At 34.9% G+C, this 22,477-nt stretch overlaps 1 protein-coding gene across 2 annotated transcripts; it reads right to left on the minus strand.

Annotated features, from left to right (window-relative positions):
• Positions 1-1,364: 1,364 nt before the first annotated feature.
• LOC125827539 (DNA topoisomerase 6 subunit B) lies at positions 1,365-21,866 on the minus strand. Of its 2 annotated transcripts, XM_049506829.1 has the most exons (19): positions 21,716-21,866; positions 21,556-21,608; positions 20,373-20,470; positions 20,156-20,261; positions 19,905-20,039; positions 19,697-19,748; positions 19,374-19,438; positions 18,960-19,066; positions 18,748-18,850; positions 18,530-18,615; positions 18,170-18,366; positions 4,543-4,658; positions 4,339-4,424; positions 4,164-4,236; positions 2,643-2,734; positions 2,261-2,399; positions 2,094-2,188; positions 1,839-2,013; positions 1,365-1,581 (listed from the first exon to the last, which is right to left on the minus strand). In XM_049506829.1, the coding sequence occupies exons 1-19, from the start codon at positions 21,807-21,809 to the stop codon at positions 1,432-1,434; spliced, it is 2,022 nt and encodes a 673-aa protein (XP_049362786.1). In that variant the 5' UTR covers positions 21,810-21,866; the 3' UTR covers positions 1,365-1,431. The 2 variants fall into 2 exon arrangements, with proteins under 2 accessions (XP_049362786.1, XP_049362787.1); XM_049506830.1 differs by lacking the exon at positions 1,365-1,581 and having other exon boundaries at positions 2,094-2,184.
• Positions 21,867-22,477: the final 611 nt, after the last annotated feature.

The raw sequence follows: 22,477 nt of genomic DNA on the forward strand, positions 1-22,477 counted from the left end.
CAATTATTGTTTTTTTTAAAAAAAATTAGCAAATGTTTATCTTACTTAATTCAGAAAAAAATAAAGGATGAAAATATTTCTTCTTTTATTATCATTACTTTTTATCGTTATATAAATATAAATTAATGATGGATATACTATGATCTTATATATATGACATATATTATCTGTCGAAAGGGTACATGAAGTTATTCTATTTTAATTGATAAAATGAGATTAAGAAGAAAAAAAAATTCCCTACATTTTTATTTGTTGTAGTGATTTTAGAAGAAAGAAAACAAGAATAGTGTTCTTTAATAATATTTTAATTAGGAAGAAAAGGTGTTTTAAAAAAATATATATATTTATTCGGAAAAGGGCATTTTTGACCCATTTTTTAACTATAGGGGCATTTCTGGACCAAAGTATTAACTGCAAGGGCATTTTTGAGCCAAAATATTGACGATAAGGGCATTTTTGAGCCAAACTATAAACAAAGGACATTTTTGTTCCTTTCACATAATTTAAGGACATTTTTGACCATTTTCACTAGGGGTGGCAAATTCACGTGACATGCCATCTCACTAGGGGTGGCAAATTCAAACCCACCCGTCCAATCCGGCCCAACTCATTTGTTATTAGACTACCCATTTGTTAGTTCAATCTATTTCAACACAACCCATTTCAATCCATTAAAAATTGAGTTGATATGTAACCCAAATTGATTTTTGAGAAATTGTCAAATATTTTTAAAAACTTTTTTTTAATTTATATGTTATATATAGCTATTATAAAGAAGAAAAAAATAAATTTATTAGGTACTAAAATCTTATAAAATAACAAATAAAGCTATTAAAAGTTACTAAAAATTGGGCCGATTGAATTATGACCCGTTTTGACCTAACCATTTTGGTCCAAATAAATTTGGATTGGATTGAGTCTTGACTTGTTTATTGTCTTGACCCATTTTGACCCGCCCAAATTTAACTCAACCCGCCCAATTTCCACCCCCACATCTCACCAACCCCAACACATTTTTACCCCTTCCTTTCTTCTTCTTCCGCCACACTAGCAACTCCTTCTCCATCACCATCAACGTCACCATAAATTAATTATATCAACACAAGAATATATTTATAGTTCCTTTCTGAATCACTTAATATTCTTAAAGGAACCATTCAAAACATATCTATTTTATTAAAAGAACTATTTCAAGTTCAACCATAATTGATAAACTGAAGATCTGAACTATCAAAGCTTTACTTCAAACAATAAGGTAAACATAGGTGCAATAAGTTGCACTTTCTCTTCCTATCATAATACATTTCTGCCTTGTTGACCTCTACACCTCTAGAATTTCTATAATTTAATTGATGAAAATGAAAATCAAAATCAAAATGAAAAATAATATTAGAAACAACACATTCCTATGACAATCCAGCAAGTGAATAACTAGTGATAGAGTCTGAAGACAAATATGGGGCTCTGGAGGTCTATGAAGTTCTTCTTATCTTCATCCAGTGACTCTATGTATATGTCTTCCCGTGGTTCTTCATTCACTCCGGTCTGTGTTGCATATTCCAAACCCATTTCGTAGTCCACCTGCAACACAAAACAATGAACCATATAGAATTTTGTTCATCCAGATCCTTCTTGACAAAATATAGCAATATTAGCAGGTTCTGGGGAACCATCTCAATTTCCAATTTTACAGCCGCAATCAGGTTCATTGAACCACTTTCTTTGTCAAATTCAAGAGGCAAAAACAACATCTTGTCAAGTTGAAGGCAGAAGTACTTGATCATAATGTCATACATAAGCTTCTCTGCCCTAGAATAAAATCTATACAAGGATCATACCTTTTCGACATGCTGAGCAAGCTTTTCTCTGAATGTATCTTTTGTTAATGAATTAACTGAAACTTGTTTTAGTAGGTCAGCATTGTCATCCCTGAAGCGTCTCTTTTTTGATGCATGCACAATTGTCGTCTGTTTTAGGAGATCATATATAGCAGCAGTAGCACTAGGAATATACCTGCATCCAGCAGAAAAATGGTATTGAATTTGACTGATGAACCATAAATTACTAATATGAACCTTAAATGATCCGCTTACTTGCTCAGATTCCGCTTCCTTTCCTGCTGCTCACGAGCATGAATTCTTTTTACAATTTTTGATTTGAGCTGATTGCAGCATTGCTGAATAGCTGTCTGGAACATTGATTCTGTTAGTGTACTGAAAAATTGCTCAATAATTTGTTAACGGCAGACAATAGAAATTACCTTGACAGCAGAAGCTATCTCACTTATGTCATCTCCAATATACTCCTTGCCAGTCCCTTTAAAGGGGATTTTGGTGCTAACAATGCTCACAAAGACACCAATCTTGTCTTGTGTTTGGTTGATCTTGTAACTGTTCCAACTAAAAGTGACATCTTATTACTGTCTGCAGTTCAATTTGCAGCAATATTCCCACCCTCGCCCAAAAAGGGAAAACCCAACAAAAAAAGAGGAAAGCAAAAAGAGTATGAGACATAAGAGGAGCCTCAAAGGAAAAACTATCCCCCCCCCCGCACACACACACACACCAGGGACTAGCAGAGTTTCTTAGTTACTTTATGAATGAGAAGTGTGAGCAACCTCATAGGGGCTTTAAATGCCTTACTTGATTCTCTTCATAGCAGTCCTGGTAACAACATCAGCACCTTGCTCAAAAAGAAGTGGAATCCGATTAGCAAATCGGAAAACATTCAGCCCCTAAAATTTAGTCAAGCATAGTCAGTGCAACAATATGAGATCAATAAGTTTAGAAGACAAAAAAGTTGTAATAATTGGACTAAGATCAACTGCGTCATCAGGCAATAAGCTAAGAGAAGCAAGAAAAGTTTTATGGATTAGAAATTTCTAACAGTGACAGTTGCTTCTCTTTTCCTCTTTCTTTTCCACTGATCAGTTATTAGAAAAAGAAAAGAAACACTAATCATCCAACAAACAGAAGTTCATCTATTTATTACACAGATATGGGAAGAGCAGACGATGTGCCTAAAAATTACTTGTTATAGCTCCTAGGAAATATATCATTAATACTAGGTGATTCCCTCCAAAGCCTCACCATATAGTAATGTCAAGCTCATAACAAAGAAAAAGAATTTGGCTATCATATAGTGCTTCCACAATCATTTGATCAGGTTCTTTCAAAGAATCAATTTAGGGCTGTTCTCAGTTGTACCCGAAATACCAAACTGAAAAAGTCATATCGGTTAAAAAGTCTAGGTATTCGGGAAAATGTTTCAGGATACTGAGCTAATTTATATACTTATTGATAATAATTAGGTGGTCAAGTATCCCAATTTTTTAATCGAACCAGACCATTATACAGATGAGGGTTAGGGATTCAGGATTGAGCCATTCACCATTTCACCTCAGCGCACATTTCTCTATTCTCTCGTCTCTCCAGTTGCTGTCTCTCTGGCTTGTTGGCAACACCCCAACTAAAGATTTGCATCCAATTCTTTGGAATCTTTTGCTTCTAATATCAAAACATACTTTCTCTTTTGATCCCACTTTCATTTACACAAAAACGACTCAAAGTTTGACCCATGACTTCTCTAGCTACTTCAAGAATTCAAGCTGAATTTGATTTCATTGAAATCAAAGCAAAATGCCAGATTGGACCTCTAACAAGCTCAATTTTCCTGAAGCACGAAAGCTTCAATTGAAGAAACCTACCTTGACTTTTGCAATACCTCCTGTCAGGAAAATGGAGTAAGCAACAGAGTACTTTGTTCAGAAAGCAAAAGATACCTTGGAGAAGAAGCGCTACAGAGGAGTAAGGCAAAGACCATGGGGAATATTTGCAGCAGAGATTCATATGTCCGACCAAAACTGCTCGGAAAACCGAAGCAATCGATATCTTATCAGTTCGGTTCACAGGAGAGCATATCTACAAACCAATGGCCGATTCGTGCAACTGATTTCTACAAATATTGACCCAACCGAACAGATAAACATATCCTAAATCAAACCATCTTTAACTACTTATCAAATGCAGATAAAGATGCATTCTCATGGGTCCTTTGCTTCTAACATTGGAGATACAACATATTGAATAGACACAATCAATTTCAGGACTAAGCATATTACGTTCTCCATGTTTTATATACTTTACCATAAGGGAGATTCTTACTTGTTTAACATCTTTCCCACCAACGCTAACTCCAGCTTCCACGATGAATGGATGACCTTCAAATACTTGAGCACTGGACAGAAGACATAATAGCTTTTAACACTTTATGATTTGTATTATCCAATCAAAGGATTCATCAAACTAAGTAGATGAAGAACTTCATATATGATCCAACCTTCCTGAAAAGGTAGCAACCATATCTGGGTGAAGCTCCTTTATAATGCCAAGACGTAGATTATATTCTCCAGCAGGACTTAAAATCTGCAATATGGCTTAGAAATCATATGCATGAGATAACTGGGAATCACCAAACATTTATAGTTTACTGTTGCTAAAGGAAATTGGAAAAGAGGCAAGAATTTCACAAAGAGGAACTTACATCACCACTGGGATCATCAAATTTGGCTTGACGAAACAACTGATGGATGCGAACTATTTGCTGTGGTGTTAGAGATTTAACTGACATTTTTGGGCTGAAATCTGGACCCATCTCCCCTAGAATGTAAAAGAATATTCTATTTTAGATATAATGTACAATGAATGAAGCCACCTTTTAGTTATGTAAGTGAATGAGTAGTAAACTATAAATATATGCATATAAGTACAAAGGATAGAAATGTTCATTATGATGTTGCTGACACTAGAAATTCCAATATCCATGACGAAAGATTGGTGTATTAATGGTAGATGTGATGATAATAAGTATAAGGTTTTTAAGAGAGAACAAAACACAAACCCATCAAAATGCAACTCTAGCAAGGCTGCATTCAGTATATCACATGAATTCTCTTTCGTCATGGATATTGGAATTCCCAGTGTCAACAACATCATAATGAATTCTCATTACAGTTCCAGAATCAGACTTGAAATATTACAATTGGCAATCAACCTAACAGTAGGAACATAGTTCTCAACATATTACATATTTCACATGCCTAGCCATACATGTCAGAAGAATTTCCAGAGCCAGATTCAACCAAAACATAACATTCATGCAACTCAGATTTTCTTGTGAAACTTATGTTTTGAATTTCGCTTCCGATTTTAAAGTATAGCGGCTACCAAAGGAACTTAATGCTCAAAATAAGACTATATTTGACCTTGTCAAGGTTTTTTCTTACTTTGTTGTGTAGTCTGCATTCTTACCCGTTACCAGCCATCAATTTAAGTTTTTCCTCTCTACGTTATTTTTATTTTTTGATAACCGAGAAATCCGTCTGTGACCCGCCCTTTGGACCAATCATAGCCTTCTAAACTCGGTGGATAATGGGCCCGCCCCTCTACCCTTCTCCACTTAAATACTGGGCTTCGCTTTGCATGGTGTGGGGCATGAACCTGCGACCTAAGCCACAAATCCTCCACCTTTTGCCACTTGAGCTAGGCCTTGGGGGCTCCTCTCTACGTTATTATTTGTTGAAGACGTAATATTAAGTAAATAAAAGTATATTCTATTAGCTTAAGCTAATAGATTAGGCGTCACACAAATCAACATGTTATCAGATTGGCTAGAGTCTTCCAGTCGAGTCTCACCGCTGCCAAGTATCAAAAAGAACTTCACATGCTTGCCATGAAAAGAATCATGTCCGCATGTGAAGGGGCGTGTTGAAGGCATAATGTTTAGTATGCTTTCAATTTCAACATTATTCAACTACGACTTGCTACTCAAAAAATTCGAAATAAGTCTTCGGTAATGATAGGGGAAAATTTGTTCCGAGCTCAGTTTTATTTTATATGATGTTTGACTAGACATGGAATTTAAAAATAGTTTGACTTTTGCATCATATCAGTGATAGCAAAAGCAATAATGTTTTTTTTTAATTACCGAGCAAAAGCAATAATGCTTGAAAACTTCTCTTTTTACAAGGTAAATAAGTAATGATAGGAAAGTTAGTGCAATAAAGATGACATCATCTCAAATTTAAAAATGGAATAGTGAAACGAATTCGAATTCTTTAAAGTTCTAAAAGTTGTACTATAAAGTAATTTGAGAATCCTATCTTGACATAACAATTTTTTTGAAACTGCATATCTTGACATAACAAATGTGATGCCCAAAGAACAGCGAGATCAGAAGTAAGCTATTAGATAGAGTATTCACACTTAGTTCCGAGCTTACCCTTAATGAAGAATTGTATCAAACATTTTAGGACATCATGAAATAGAAAGAGTGCCATATAAATTAAAATGGAAGAGTATTACATTTGGGTTATCAATCTTTAGTTATGCGAAGAGCATCTATAATATTTTTTGTTATACATTATTAATGATACGTAATTAAGCAAAAAAGAAAACAAGAATTTTTTGTTCATTGTGTTTAAGAAGGCCTAGTTCATTGTATGATTTAGATTCAAAAAATTTACTTAACACTAGAATAAATAGGCTAGACCTCTTGGTTCACAGAGGAAGCACCATACTATGGTATAGGCTACCGAAGATACTAGAAACACTATAACACCTACATTTTTAGCACCCCTTTAGTCTACCAACGGTTTACACATGGAAGATTTAAGGAAAATAAAGAGTAGATTACTTCAACTTATAAGTTATTTATTTTTCCTATTTCTATGTAGCAGTTGTTGCCACAAGGAGGTTATTCCTCCACTTTCTCATTTCAGTTGAAGTAGGAAGTTATTTCCTTGTTTTCAGATGGGTGGATAATCCACCAGTGCTGTATTTAGTGTTATTTGAATCCAGTGAAATGATATGCAGAAAATTATCCATTTTTTGAGTACTTTAACTCAAGAGATTACAGAAAAGAAAAATTCTTTTCAGACTCCAACATCACTCTACATTAACTCTGATTTTGTCTAGCAGCATCCCACAACTAGATCCATTATAGAGGACCGTAACATACACCCATCACATGTGTGTAAGATGAATTCAAATATACGAAAATACTTGAGACCTATAATAATATTAGACTATACGATTGTGCAGATTTCATGAATTGGCTTCATTTAACCATTCAATTTAACTTTGATTGTCATCTTTGTCCTAGGATGTGAATTGTCCATTATCAAAGATCTCATTCTCAATTTCTGATACAACCAAGGGGACCGGATCCCCCCCCCCCCCCTCCCCCCACTAAAAATGACCAAATACATAATGAAATTAGAACTACAAGTGTCAACCACAGAAAATAGGTTTAACGATTACATTGACATTCCATATAAAAAGCCAATTTTTAAAACAAAAAACAAATTAGCCTTATGTATAATACAAAACCAAATCGGAAAAATCAAAAGCACACCCCTAGCCTAAAGAGTGGATAAATTTACTAATTGAACATAATTAACCCTTTTATTAAATTGTTTATTTTCAGATTGGAATCTTTTCATATTCTTTTAAATAGTTTTAATTATTACATAATTAAAACTTAAAGTATTTCTTTTACGTGATTATCAATATATATAATTCAAAACTTAGAAGTTTGAATCTCGAAAAAATACTATAAAAATGAGGACACAAGGAGTAAAAAACATCATTATAATTTATAAGTTAAATATAATGTAGAAAAAACAAGGATATATATATATATATATATATATATATATATATGATTATCAATATATATAATTCAAAACTTAGAAGTTTGAATCTCGAAAAAATACTATAAAAATGAGGACACAAGGAGTAAAAAACATCATTATAATTTATAAGTTAAATATAATGTAGAAAAAACAAGGATATATATATATATATATATGAAATGTTTATTAAACTTTTTACCTTTCATTAAAAATTTCTTCTTTAGACAATCATCTTTTCACATTTACCCTCAAACTATTATTTAAGTTATCTTTATAATATTATATATTAAAATATATGAAAAGACAGCTAAAACACATTTGAATGAGATTTAATGTTTGTAAATATAAGCTGAAGCTTTATAACCAAAAAAAAATAGTTGTAACCTAAAAAAACTCATAAATCTATATGGGGAAGGAGCAGGACTCCTAATTCCTAAACCACAAGAGAATTGAAACAAATAACTAATTATTAAAATAAAGAATTAATAGCAATAACTTAAAAGGCCTAAATATTAGAATAAAGAATTAATAGCAAGTTCATGTAGAATATATTTAACTATTGCATCAAAGTAATGACATTTATTCCTTATATTTACATGGATATTGTATTTATTTTAGTGAGAAGAACTGTTTATTTGCTTTTTATATATATAATTTCCCCTCATGCTCAAAAATTACTTTCTTGACCTTCTCAATCATATGAGATGTAATTTTGGACCATCAATATCGGCAATTCTTAGCATATCAACAATTGGTTCTGTAAATTACAAGTAGTAGTCAATACTATCTCATCATTCATATTATAAGAGATTTTATATCACGAGTTTTGGCTTCAATTACCTAATCCCCCTTATAATTCTTCCATTCATGACCATTTTCTCCAAAGACGATTTCACTTTGCGAATCTGGGTGGTCATAATAATGTGTGAGGCAAATCTTGTTTCACCAACTTTCAATAAACACAAATTCGAATGTTTTTGAAAAAGTGCATGTGTCAAGTCATGATTCACAACAAAGTTCTTCAAATTACTCACTTCACTATGAGATGTAATTTTGGACCATCAATATCGGCAATTCTTAGCATATCAACAATTGGTTCTGTAAATTACAAGAAGTAGTCAATACTATCTCATCATTCATATTATAAGAGATTTTATATCACGAGTTTTGGCTTCAATTACCTAATCCCCCTTATAATTCTTCCATTCATGACCATTTTCTCCAAAGACGATTTCACTTTGCGAATCTGGGTGGTCATAATAATGTGTGAGGCACCAACTTTCAATAAACACAAATTCGAATGTTTTTGAAAAAGTGCATGTGTCAAGTCATGATTCACAACAAAGTTCTTCAAATTACTCACTTCACTAAGTAACTCTAAAATCCATTTGCAATTAGTAAAGTGAGGTGATTTCTCCGAAGGTTGGCACATATTTTTCAAAGCTAGATACGAACAACACAAGGAGTCCAAAATATATGAGGAAATTTTCGCTCCACAATAGAACCATCAAGTTTCATATTACTTGCATTATCCGTAATAACTTGAACAATATTATTTGAACCTACATTTTCTATTGCTTCAATAAACAAGTTAGCAATATATTCTCCATCTTTTACGATTCCTAAAATTGATACCTCCACTAGATGATGCCATATCAAAGGTCGTCTTTTAGTGTCGGACCATCCATCCGAACAAATCAACAACTCTTTCTTTTTCCATGTATCTTTAATTGGTTGTAACTTTCTATCAATGTGTGTCTTTTCTTGAGCTAAAAGAGTTGTTCTCAACCTATTATATGATGGGGGAATATAACCGGAAATGAAATTTTCAGCTAGAAACTTTGAATATTATTTAAAATAAGGAGAGTTTGCAAAGTTGAACGATAAACCTGATGCGTAGAACATTCTAGCGACTAATTTGTCGACCGTATTTCTCTCATAGATGTCGAAGGATTTCCCTATATCTTCACTCTTTCTTTTCTTTTGGTGAAGTAAATCAGTCCCCTCCGGAGTGATACATAATCAACTTTTTTTCTTGCATCAACTTGAATAGATGCTCTTTTTCTTTCGGCTTGTTCATACTTCAAAGCCACAAATATATCACCACTAATTTCTTACATATTTGAACTCCATGGCCCGATAATCTTAAGAGGTGTGTTTTCACTCTATTATATGATCCCGTAACTATTTTATTGCAATAGTTACATGACCATATTCTATTTCCACCCCCATTTGGAGCAACCAAAATAACTTTCACATGATTTCATAATGGTTTATCATCAAAATCTACTCCTACAGTTTTTGTGGGTCTCATAAAATTCTTTCCTTTTTAACTACTTGATACAAATGCCATCTTGTTGAACAAAGTAAGAGAGAATTTTTTTTAGCTAACAAAGAACTTGAATGAAAAACAAAGAAATTGACAAGAGAAGAGACAATGGTGGTTTTTGTTTTAGGAGGGAAAAGCTGGTGAGAATGAAAAGACTACTGCAAAAAGTCTTTTTGATGTTACTCGAAGACTTTTTGGGCTTCCCTTTTTTATATCAAGGATCTTGTCTTGCTAGATCACTTAATTCTTCCTATCAATACAAGTGCTTTAAGGATCCCATTTTGCTAGATCTTTTGATTCTTTTTTATCAATACAAACTTTGAACTATCGAAATACTAGAAATGTAAGTATATGTTGATAGGAAGTGGGAACTAAGATTGACTTAACCCGACAAATTAACTAATAACAAAGTATATACACTAAAAAAATTATATCTTTCTTTGTTCAGCAAGATGGCATTTGCATCAAGTAGTCAAAAAGGAAAGAATTTTATGAGACCCACAAAAAGTGTAGGAGTAGATTTTGATGATAAACCATTATGGAATCATGTGAAAGTTATTTCGGTTGATCCAAATGGGGGTGGAAATAGAATATGGTCATGTAACTATTGCGATAAAATAGTTACAGGATCATATAATAGAGTGAAAGCACACCTCTTAAGATTATCCGGCCATAGAGTTCAAATATGTAAAGAAATTAGTGGTGATATATTTGTGGCTTTGAAGATGGAGCATGAACAAGACAAGAAAAAGAGCATCTATTCAAGTTGGTGCAAGAAAAAAAGTTGATTATGTATCACTCTGGAGGAGACTGATTTACTTCAACAAAAAAAAAGTTCAGAGAATGGAGCTATAGGGAAATCTTTCGGCATCTATGAGAGAAATACGGCCGACAAATTAGCCGCTAGAATGTTCTACACATCAGGTTTATCGTTCAACTTTGCAAACTCTCCCTATTTTAAAAATAATTCAAAGTTTCTAGCTGAAAATTCCATTGCCGGTTATATCCCCCATCATATAATAGGTTGAGAACAACTCTTTTAGCTCAAGAAAAGACACACATTGATAGAAAGTTACAACCAATTAAAGATAGATGGAAAAAGAAAGAATTGACGATTTGTTCGGATGGATGGTCTAACACTAAAAGACGACCTTTGATCAATATAATAGCATCATTTAGTGGAGGTCCAATGTTTTTAAATTCAATCAATTTTAGTGGAATCGTAAAAGATGGAGAATATATTGCTAACTTGTTTATTGAAGCAATCAAAAATGTAGGTTCAAATAATGTTGTTCAAGTTATTACGGATAATGCAAGTAATATGAAACTTGCCGGTTCTATTATGGAAAAAAAAAATTCTCATATATTTTGAACTCCTTGTTTTGTTCATTGTTTGAATCTAGCTTTGAAAAGTATGTGTCAACCTTCGAAAAAATCACCTCACTTTATTAATTACAAATGGATTTTAGAGTTACTTAGTGAAGTAATTTTCCTTAGGAAGGGTGATAGAGCCCTCTGTAAGGACTGCAAGGTTATCCCAAGTGAAAATCTTACTACCCAACACAAGCTTTTGGTGATGGACCTGGAAATTAAGAGGGATAGGAGGAAGAAGAGTGTATCTGATCGACCGAGGATTAAATGGGGTAGCTTGACCCCGGCCCTTTCTCGGGAGATGGGCGAGAAGTTGATTGGGATGGGGGCTTGGAGTGGTAGTGGGGATGCGGACACCATGTGGAATAAAGCAGCTAGTTGCATTAGGGAAGTTGCTTCAAAGGTGTTAGGGGTATCAAGGGGTAAATTTGGAGGCCATAAAGGAGATTGGTGGTGGAATGGGGAAGTCCAAGGCAAAGTGGAAGCGAAGAAGGCTGCATACACGAAGTTGGTGGAGTGCGTAGAAGAGGAAGAGAAGCAGACGCTTAAGAAAGTTTATAAGACGACAAAGACAGAAGCTAAGTTAGCAGTTACGAAGGCGAAGACGGCAGCTTTCGAACGCTTGTATGCCGAGCTGGGGGACAAAGGTGGAGACAAGAAATTGTATAGACTCGCAAAAGCAAGAGAGAGGAAGGCTCGCGACTTGGACCAAGTGAAGTGTATCAAGGATGAGGAAGGCAAAGTATTGGTGGATGAGACCACCATCAAGCAAAGATGGCAAAGATACTTTCATAAACTTTTGAATGAAAAAGGGGGCGGAGATATTGTGTTGGGTGATTTGACACACTCTGAAAGACTTCGGGACTTTGGGAACTGTAGGTGTTTTAGGATCGAGGAGGTTATGCGCGCTATTAGTAGGATGAGCAAGGGAAGAGCGACCGGACTCGATGAGATTCTGGTGGATTTCTGGAAGAGCTCGGACAAGGCAGGTATAGAGTGGTTAACTGGGTTGTTTAATGTTATTTTTAAGACAACAAAGATGCCTGATGAATGGAGGTGGAGTACAATGGTTCCGTTGTATAAAAACAAGGGTGATATCCAAAACTGTAACAACTACAGGGGTATCAAATTGCTAAGCCATACTATGAAGATTTGGGAGAGAGTGGTGGAGACGAGGGTGAGAAGAGGGGTGTCCATTTCTGAGAATCAGTTTGGATTCATGCCGGGACGATCGACTACCGAAGCCATTCATCTTATGCGAAGACTGGTAGAAAAATATAGAGAAAGGAAAAGAGACCTACATATGGTGTTCATTGACCTTGAAAAGGCCTATGACAAAGTACTAAGGAATGTCCTCTGGAGGTGCTTGGAGGCTAAAGGTGTCCCGATGATTTATATTAGGGCGATAAAGGACATGTACGGTGGAGCCAAGACTCGGGTTAGAACTGTGGGAGGAGACTCGGAACATTTCCCAGTTGAGATGGGCTTACACCAAGGTTCAGTCCTTAGCCCTTTTCTATTTGCGTTGGTGATGGATGAGTTGACGCGGTCTATTCAGGAGAAGGTACCTTGGTGTATGTTATTTGCGGATGACATAGTACTGATTGATGAGACGCGGGACAGAGTTAATGCAAGGTTGGAGGTGTGGAGACAAACGCTGGAGTCCAAAGGGTTCAGGTTGAGTAGGACCAAAACAGAATATTTAAGGTGCAAATTCAGTGATGCGTTGGATGAGACAGGTGTGGAAGTGAGACTTGCCACACAGATCATTCCTAAGAAAGAAAGTTTTAAGTATCTGGGGTCTGTAATCCAAGGAAGTGGTGACATCGACGATGATGTCACACATCGCATTGGGGTTGCTTGGATGAAATGGAGGCTTGCCTCTGGAGTCTTGTGTGATAAGAAAATTCCACCTAGACTTAAAGGTAAGTTCTACAGAGTGGTAGTTAGACCGGCCTTGTTGTATGGAGCGGAGTGTTGGCCAGTCAAGAACTTACATGTTCAAAAAATGCATGTTGCGGAGATGAGGATGTTGAGATGGATGTGTGGGCACACTAGGAGCGATAAGATTAGGAATGAGGTTGTCCGGGAGAAGGTGGGAGTGGCCTCTGTGGTGGACAAACTGAGGGAAGCGAGATTGCGATGGTTTGGACATGTGGAGAGACGGTGCGCAGACGCCCCTGTGAGGAGGTGTGAGGGGCTGGTTGTAGAGGGTACGCAGAGGGGTAGAGGTAGGACTAAGAAGTATTGGGGAGAGGTGATTAGACAGGACTTGGCTCAGCTTCACATTACCGAGGACATGACTCTAGATAGGAAGGAGTGGAGGTCGCGCATTAAGGTTGTAGGTTAGTAGGGTTAGCGCGTTGGCTTTCCTTGCGAGGGTTTGGGTTGTTAGCGTTTGTGGTAGTCCTAGCCTTGCACTTGCAGTTCTTGTTTGTGATACCTATAGCCTTATGTTGTTTACTGCGTTTCACTTCTCGCATTATTTTATTGATGCTTTATACACTGTTTCCCTCTTCATTTTACTTGGATTTGTTGTACTTGAGCTGAGGGTCTTTCGGAAACAGCCTCTCTACCTCAACGAGGTAGTGGCAAGGTCTGCGTACACTCTACCCTCCCCAGACCCCACCTAGTGGGATTTCACTGGGTATGTTGTTGTTGTTGTTGTTAGTGGAGTAATTTGAAGAACTTTGTTGTGAATCATGCCTTGACACATGCACTTTTTCAAAAACATCCGGATTTGTGCTTATTGAAAGTTGGTGAAACAAGATTTGCCTCACACATTATTATGACCATCCGGATTCGCAAAGTGAAGTCGTCTTTGGAGAAAATGGTCATGGATGATGAATGGAAGAATTATAAGGGGGATAAGGGAATTGAAGCCAAAACTCGTGAATAAAATCTTTTATAATGAATGATGAGAAATGGGATAGTATTGACTACTACTTGGAATTTACGGAACCAATTGTTGATATGCTAAGAAGTGCCGATATTAATGGTCCAAAATTACATCTCATTTATGATATGTGGGACTCAATGATTGAGAAGGTCAAGAAAGTAATCTTTGAGCATGAGGGGAAAGATCTCATTTCCGATCAATCAATTTTTTTCGATATTATTCATGATATTCTTGTGGCTAGGTGGAACAAAAGCAACACACCTCTTACATTGTATGGCACATTCGTTGGTTTCCAAATATTATCACGAATCATGGCTGTAAGGAGAGAATGGATTCGAAGGCTAGCTCCTAATGAAAATAAAGAAATTTCATTGAACAGAGTCAAGTGCTTTCAAATGTACTTTAAAGATTTTAATGAAATTGAACAAGTCTCATCGGAGTATGGATCATTTTGTAGCGGAAGTGGTTATTTTAGTGAGCCTCGTGTGATTGAGGCTATGATGTATGAAGATTCTCTTTCTTGGTGGGTAAATCATGGCATCTCAGCTCAACTTTTGCAACAATTAGCTTACAAGTTGCTTACTCAACTGCTTCTTCCTCTTGTTTGTGAAAGAAATTGTAGTACATATTCTTTGATTCACAATATCAAGAGAAATAAGTTAGCAACTTCAAGAGCCGAAGATTAAGTGTTTGTACATTATAATCTCCAGTTGTTGTCGTCTTGCAGGAAAGAAAAATATATAACTATGCCAAGCAAATATTGGGATGTTGGTATGTCTATATTTTCTTTATTATTTTCCTCAATTATTTATTTTGCATGATGCTTTTTTCTCTTTATATAAAATTTTCTAATATATTTATTCTTTTTAATTTGTTATAGGAGGAGATTGATTTGATATTGATGAGACAACTAATGATCTAACCGAGTTATCAATAGATGAACCTCAAATTGAAGGTGTGATATTTGAGGAAGAGTTTGAAGATTAGGAAGAAGTTGAGGAAGATGCGGAAGAGTAGCGAACTTAATTAAATAACATGACAATTGGCAATATTGTGTTGTTATGTTAGTTATGAGTTATGAGTTAAGTTGAGACAATCTCTTGTTTTTTGTTAAATAGTAGTGTTAAAGAATGACAAAAGTCCAGAGAGAGCACACTTTTATTATTTAATAATATTCTCAACACGCCCCCTCACGTGCGGGCCTGAATTTTTTTTCATGGGCCAGGCATGTGTAAATTCTTTTTAATTTGGGTGGCGATGAGATTCAATCCCAGAACCTTTGCCTGCTCTGATACCATGTTGAATGTGTAACCATCTCATCTAAAAGCTTAAGCTGTTAGAGAGAGCACACTTTTATTATTTAATTATATTCTCAACAAGTTGATTTGAACTTGGTGTATTGAATATTGATTACTAATTATGAATATCTAGATTGTGGATAAATATCTTTGTGTATATCTTAAATCTTAATAATTCTAGTTTTTTCACTTTCACTTTGTTTCAAGAGTTACTATCCTTTTTCTATGGTTAGTTTTTTTCAATTTATTTTATTCTTCTAGTTATATTTATTCTATTGTAAATTGTAATATGCTTTTAATGTTTAGTTGCTATTTTGTTGTGTTTTCGTAGGAAGAATGGAAGACTAATCTCATCTTGGAGAATGGAAGATTGAATTCTACAAAATTCATGCAAGTTTATCACAACATATCTCTCAAATTTAGAATATATTTATAACTATATTTTTATATTATTGAATATATATTTTTAGCCGAATCCACACAGTCGTATCCATACTCGGATTTGCACCCCCAAATCTTAAAATTTAGATTTTGCCGAATTCGACTCTCGAATTCGCATCGGTCTCGAATACCCACACCCGAGTCCGAGCAACTTAGCTTACATATAAAACAGGTAGCAGTAGTTTTTCCTTATTTTGTTCAATAATTTGTCAAGCTAAAGATCATTTAGGAAGTTCGGCCTTTGCGGTACCCCTAGAAAACATAGGTAAAGGGGGAGAACATCTTAATGCGGTAATTTCGTGGCCAAACTAGTAGGGGTGTCATCTAAGTCTTGGTTTTCTATTTCTACTTCTTCCTCCAACTCTTCCTCAAAATTAGCAAACCATCTATTTAAGGTCTCATGGTCAACTTCATATTCATAATTAAATTCTAAAATAGTGGGACGTGAAATAAAAAAAGTTTCATCAACATGAGTATAATCGTTGGTATTAATTTTAAATCTAGGTTGCAATGAGAACTACTTCTACCCCCACCCCTACTAGTAGCACCTTTTTTTCCATAAATTGATTTTTACCACTACTTTTTTTAAGGGGATCCATGTTTTGAAGTTTAAAATAATTAAAATATAAAAAAACAAACAAGATAAATATAACAAAAAAAATATAATAAATAAACAAATAAACGTTTCCGTAAAAGCATACATATATAACCAAAAGCCAGAATTGAGAGATAACAATTGAAGCTTGCAAATTGTTTCAAATAAATCTTCTAACTCCAATTAGCCAATAGCACAAAATTATAATTTAGAATTGAGAGAACATATATATATATATATATATATATATATATATATATATATATATAAATAAGAGAGTTAGTAATAGTGAGAAAAACAGGAGAGAATAATGAATATTTAGTGTATGGGGGGTTAAAAGAGGGTAGGGGGTGTTAGGGAAGGGGCTAGGTTGATTATAGCCGTTGGTGGGGGGGGGGGGAACGTCTACATGGTTGTTTTAATTTAAAAATAAAAATAAAATTCTAATCGTTGCGACAGTTCAGGTCAATCGAGAAAACCCCTAGGACCCATTATGGTAACCCACCCCCCCCAAACCAGGCCCTAATCAATATTAAGCGTAACTGGTCTACCGGAACTGGTTTGGACCGATAATACATGGACCCCTTGCTTGCCTTAGTTAATATTCTCTTTGTTCCAATTTGTTTATCTGGTTTTGATTGGGTACAAAGTTTAAGAAAAGAAAGAAGACTTTTGAGCCTTATGGTCTTAAACTAAACATATATAGAATCTATCAAAATGCCCTTTAATTTTTTGGCCTTAAACATGTCATGTGGAAAAATAGAATTAAAGAGTTGCCAAAAAAAAATACATTCTTTTTAAAACAGATTTAAAAAAGAAAGTAAGACAAACAAATTGAAACGGAGGGAGTGTTATTTATGGGGTACAATTTATGAAATTGTATTCAACTTGAAAGGACATTTTTGGTTTGTCTAATGCAAATACTATTGCACAGGATGGTGGCAAGATGTGCTAGGTTGTTGCCATCTTCCATAGTTTTTGTTGGAGAGCCCTACTCTTAACGAGGTGCTAGTTCATAGACATTTATTTTTGAACGAGCCAGGGGGACTTGTACTGTGCATAATTCTTATCTACAACTTTAGAGGTCGTATGACATGTACTATGAGGTCTAGCTACATGCATAAGACATGATAGTGATATGTATCATCTACTTTGATTCCGCACATTGTTTTGATTCTTCCAAAACTTCATATATTTAATTGAATGAGAATCACACATTTTATGGAATATTATATTGCATTGTTCATGAAAGGGTAGGATGTCATTGTGCTTTGCTCAGTATTAGTTTAAGGCATTGGGTGTCGGTCACATGTGTACCCCCTAAATTGGGGTGTGACATTAAGGACCATTTTATATCTTTTCCAACTGCATTGAGTCGGTGAGCAGTAAGTAACCACTATAACAAACTGTCATCTAATAGTGGCCGAATAGAATGCAAGCAATAGATAAACTATTTTCCATGGTCAATATGCCATAGAGCCAACTAATTTTATTTTATCAAGGAATCTCACACAGATGAATGCAATCAGTTTCAAGTTCTCACCGATTAAACGTTCCGCATGAGACTTCCCAATGTTTACAAATTCATGCTGAAGGAACTGCAAAAGAGTCTGCTTTGATGTTTCCGTTATAAGCCGTTTGATAAGAAGTATGTCCACAGCAGATGGATGGTACTTGGTCTCAAGAGGAACTGAAGGCATTATGTCTGTTCTTCTGGTGAACCTTATAGTCACATTTTTCCTACGATCAATTCAAAACTAGAGTGAAACCGAAGAATGCAGCACATATTTTACGAACTCAAAATTGTGGACGTGCTTGTAGCTTGCACAAACAAATTAATTAAAACAAAGGGGGAAAGAGAAGGGAGAGGGGTGAAGGGGCAGAGGGGAGATAAAGAAAGTACTCAGGAGAATCTGATACGAATTGGAAAAGGAATTGGGCATAGGGCGTGATGACAGCCATTTGTCGCATATAATGCAATATTTTGGACTGTAAACACAGAAAGAAAAGATCAGTTTTCAGAAATATAGAAGGTGAATTATTTGATTAAGTTTGCTTTCAGTACATGAATGAGGTGAAACTTAAGAGAACATTCGTCACAACTATTCAAGAACTACATACCCGGTACGTTGTCCAGTTCCCTTCAATAACAATCTGGATTTCAGCACCATGCCACCGTTCTTTGTTTTCCCCTTTTTCATGTATATGAATGTGAGGAACATTCCTGAAAAGAAGGCGTAATACAGTGATATACCTTGGAAAACAAAAACAATATAATCCCGTGTTACCATGCATTCTGAAATATATCTTTCTATTTCTAAGTCATCTCATACTTGTGAATATCAATATCCAGCCTACAGAATGAGGTATAATTTTGACTGTTCATGGAAGATGTAATCTCAATGGGAAGTCCTGTACTCATCTTGGACCAAATCAATGCCTGTAGAAATGAGAGAAAAGGATAAATTCTTAAATTATGCTCCATGCTGACATCCATTGAGGTCTGGATGAGCGCAACTAAAATGGAAAGAAGAATTACAGGCTAAAATCACTGGAAGAAGCATTCTAACAGTACAAAAATATTCTCTTAATTCAGAAACATAATCCACCACCCTCGCAACCACCTCCTATAACAGAGAACAGAAACAAGAAACAAGACAGGGAATATAACTCAAATAACTAAGACACAAAAATATAGAATCAGAAGAATGACAGATGATCAGGTCAAGACCAATTGCTCAACATACCATCTTTGCACCAAGACCAAATTTCCCACGTGTCTGTTTCAATCCATACTTTGTTCCAGACAAAACTGCAGAAGCACACTTCATTAGAAAAACGATCATGTGTAGTACAACAGAGTTACAATATTCAAAGGTTTCCACTTGGATCTATGACAATCTTAGGAAAATATGTCCTAATAACTAAACTAGAGAAGCCAGTCTAAAACACCTTTGCTCCTCCCAATTGAAGGTCAAGAAAAAATGAAAGAAGTTGGAACATGACAAAAAGCAGGAACATGCAAAAGTTTCCACCGGTAAAATAACTGGAAATGGCAAGCACATCAAACCTCGTCCAAACATATTCGGGATATCATCATGTGGCATTCCTCTTCCATTATCCTATATTAGAAACAAAGTACAGTAATTAAAGTCTTTTAGGGAAGAACAATCTTCCACTAACTTGCCAAATTGATTTAATTCAACAATGTACTTTTCTTGTCTTGCATACTGAGAGCAGAGTCAGCATATAGAAGAACAAAGAGAAACAGAGCATACCTTGCATGTCACCCTATAATACGATGCCTCCCTACCCTTAACTGCTTTTGTAGCTGCGGGGTCTTTTACTTTCTTCCCAAGAGCAACATTCTTTGCTTGAATCTCTAGAACCCGAGCTTCCTTGGCAAGTCTTTTCTAGACACAGTAGTTAGAAAAATATTTCACTAATGAAATCTGCTAAATGTCAAACAGTGAGCATAAGATATAAATCACAGCGCCATCTAAGTGAGAGTAAATCACTGCTTACACACCTCACGAGCCTTTGCTGTCTCAAAATCATCATATAGGGCTTCATCTCTACGTTCATGGTCAGCCAGACCAATCATGGAATTAAATTTACCTCTACCAATCTCTTCACTACAGAAGCAAAACAAAAAACAACACTAAGCTTTGAAGAGAGGTTCCCATTAATGTATCTCTGTTAGCTCATTGAAGTAGTTATCTAAAATAGACAAAATAATCACTTACATGGTTATCTCTACAACTGGAAGTTCAGAGATGGATTCAGCAGAATCAAGTGCATTCTCAACAAGTTCTCTCACAGTAGTGTAAAGACATTTCCCAGGCTGAAAATTTGAAGAAAGACTAACTTGATTAACAGCGCATTTAGTGTATCATTGCTTAAGTAAGTTCCACCTCATGAAAATTTTGAGCTATTAAAAAAGGGAGAGACTATTTCATTTAATGCCTTCAACATTCCCTTCAATGTGGTCGATTCTTTTTTGTTGGCTAATGGCAACAATGTGTGACCTTAAAAACATCCACCTACTCTACAAGTAACCAGTTCCAAAAAAAAACTCCACCTACTCTACTATCATTATGAATATAGGAACATCTCTTCAAGAGGGGTATAAGGATTCATTGATGAGTTATCAACAGTCTGATTATATGTTAACCACGGGGCATATGGAGGTTAATTTTTCAACCTTTTCTTTAGGAAAGGTACCTAAACTTTACTTAATTTTGAGGTACTAGCTTCTGCTCTCCAACATAACGGTTATTAACCAAGAGGAATATTAACTTCACTTTATCAAAATAAATTAACAAAGCAATATTTTCTTAAAAACTAAAAATTCCATTTATAGTTCTATGGAGACCATGCAACTTTGTTTCTCTTTCTTTTGCAATTACCCTTTGATTGCATTCATTTTTCTTTTCCACTAATCCTTTTGTGTTTCTGCATTTTTGTATTCTACTTCTGTATCAAGCTATTTCTCTTGGAACATCTCCATTATTTCTCTTAATTCAGATTTGATCTAAGTTGTCGAGGAAATTATTTTTTTCTGAAAGTAAAACATAAATTCACTTAATATGATTAACAGTCACTGTAAGCAACGGTTGACTTAACGTTAACAATAAGTAATAACGCAACAGTTGAGCATTTAGACTTGGCAGAGTCTCCATTTGTGTAAAATAACAAGCACCTTGCTTTGGTGCAGTGCATACCTCACATTGCAGCTAACACTGCACCTTATATACTGACAGTTTCAGGTTACAGATAACATATCACTCAAATGCCAACAAGGCAATATTACTTAATTCACTTCCTTAATCATCAAACTATAATATGTGATTGCACAAAACAATTTGAGATTATAATATTAGAGAAAAGTTCAAATTATAAGGCATCCTAAGCATATAAGAAACTCACATTGTCAAAACCCGCAATGTTCTTGTTATCTGCAAAGAACTCAGCGGGAGACTCTGCACAAAATGAAAATTAATCCAAGTAAATGAAAAGGCGACAAAGCGTTAAGATTAGAAGTTTCGCCTAGACTCAACCAATAGACTAAGAGAGAGAGAGAACAAACTCTGTTTGAGAATGCTATCTTTAGGTTTTCGAGGGGTTTTTGATTTGCCCTTCTTGGGTACTTCTGGACTCTCACTGCTTCTTCCGGTCTCCATTTCTGCTGATTAAGAAGAATCTGAACTAGGGTTTTACTTAAACTTCAAAATCAGCTATCTTCATTCAGTGTTCATTTGGAAAGTATACATCACTGTTATAAGGAATCTCCATTGATAGTCTTTTTCTGACATTGTTAGAAAAATGAGAACTAATCGGGTCGAATTTTGGATGGCCCTAATGAAATGGGGCTTGACCCGATATTATGGTAAACACAATTCTAAATAAGTCTTCCATAACATTGACTTGACTTGACTTGATTAAACGGGCATAAGGGTCTGTTTGGAAAGTCATAAGTAATTGAAATTTGTGTAATTGCTAGGTTAATAATTACAAAATTTAGTAATTATGCAGACATGTTTATTTGCTATAGTATAATTACAAATGCATTGTTTGGATGCACCATTGTAATCATAAAGATTATATTAAATTTTAAAAATAAAAGTTAGTTATGTAAAATTAAAAATCAATATTAGACAAATAAGTGTCTTTATAAATGATATTAAATTAAATATTTATATATATTGTCCTTTAAAAACATACTAATCAACAAACATATAATCTTAACTAATATTTAAAAAAAAATTGATTTATCTTTTTCAAATTAGTATAGTTTTAATTAAATTAATAATAAAAATTAGAAGTACAAGATTTCTATAAACATCATAAA

The sequence above is a fragment of the Solanum verrucosum genome, unplaced genomic scaffold (genome assembly GCF_900185275.1).
Source record: "Solanum verrucosum unplaced genomic scaffold, falcon-dt-bn FXZP01000124.1, whole genome shotgun sequence".
Taxonomy (NCBI): Eukaryota; Viridiplantae; Streptophyta; class Magnoliopsida; order Solanales; family Solanaceae; genus Solanum; species Solanum verrucosum.

Excerpts from the sequence above, each read along its gene's own strand:
- LOC125827539 (XM_049506829.1), bottom strand. The coding sequence starts at position 21,809 with ATGGAGACCGGAAGAAGCAGTGAGAGTCCAGAAGTACCCAAGAAGGGC. Across the intron at positions 20,471-21,555 it reads ACATTGCGGGTTTTGACAAT|CCTGGGAAATGTCTTTACAC; the intron begins GTGAGTTTCTTA and ends TCAAATTTTCAG. Across the intron at positions 19,749-19,904 it reads ATTATAGGGTGACATGCAAG|GATAATGGAAGAGGAATGCC; the intron begins GTATGCTCTGTT and ends TTTCTAATATAG.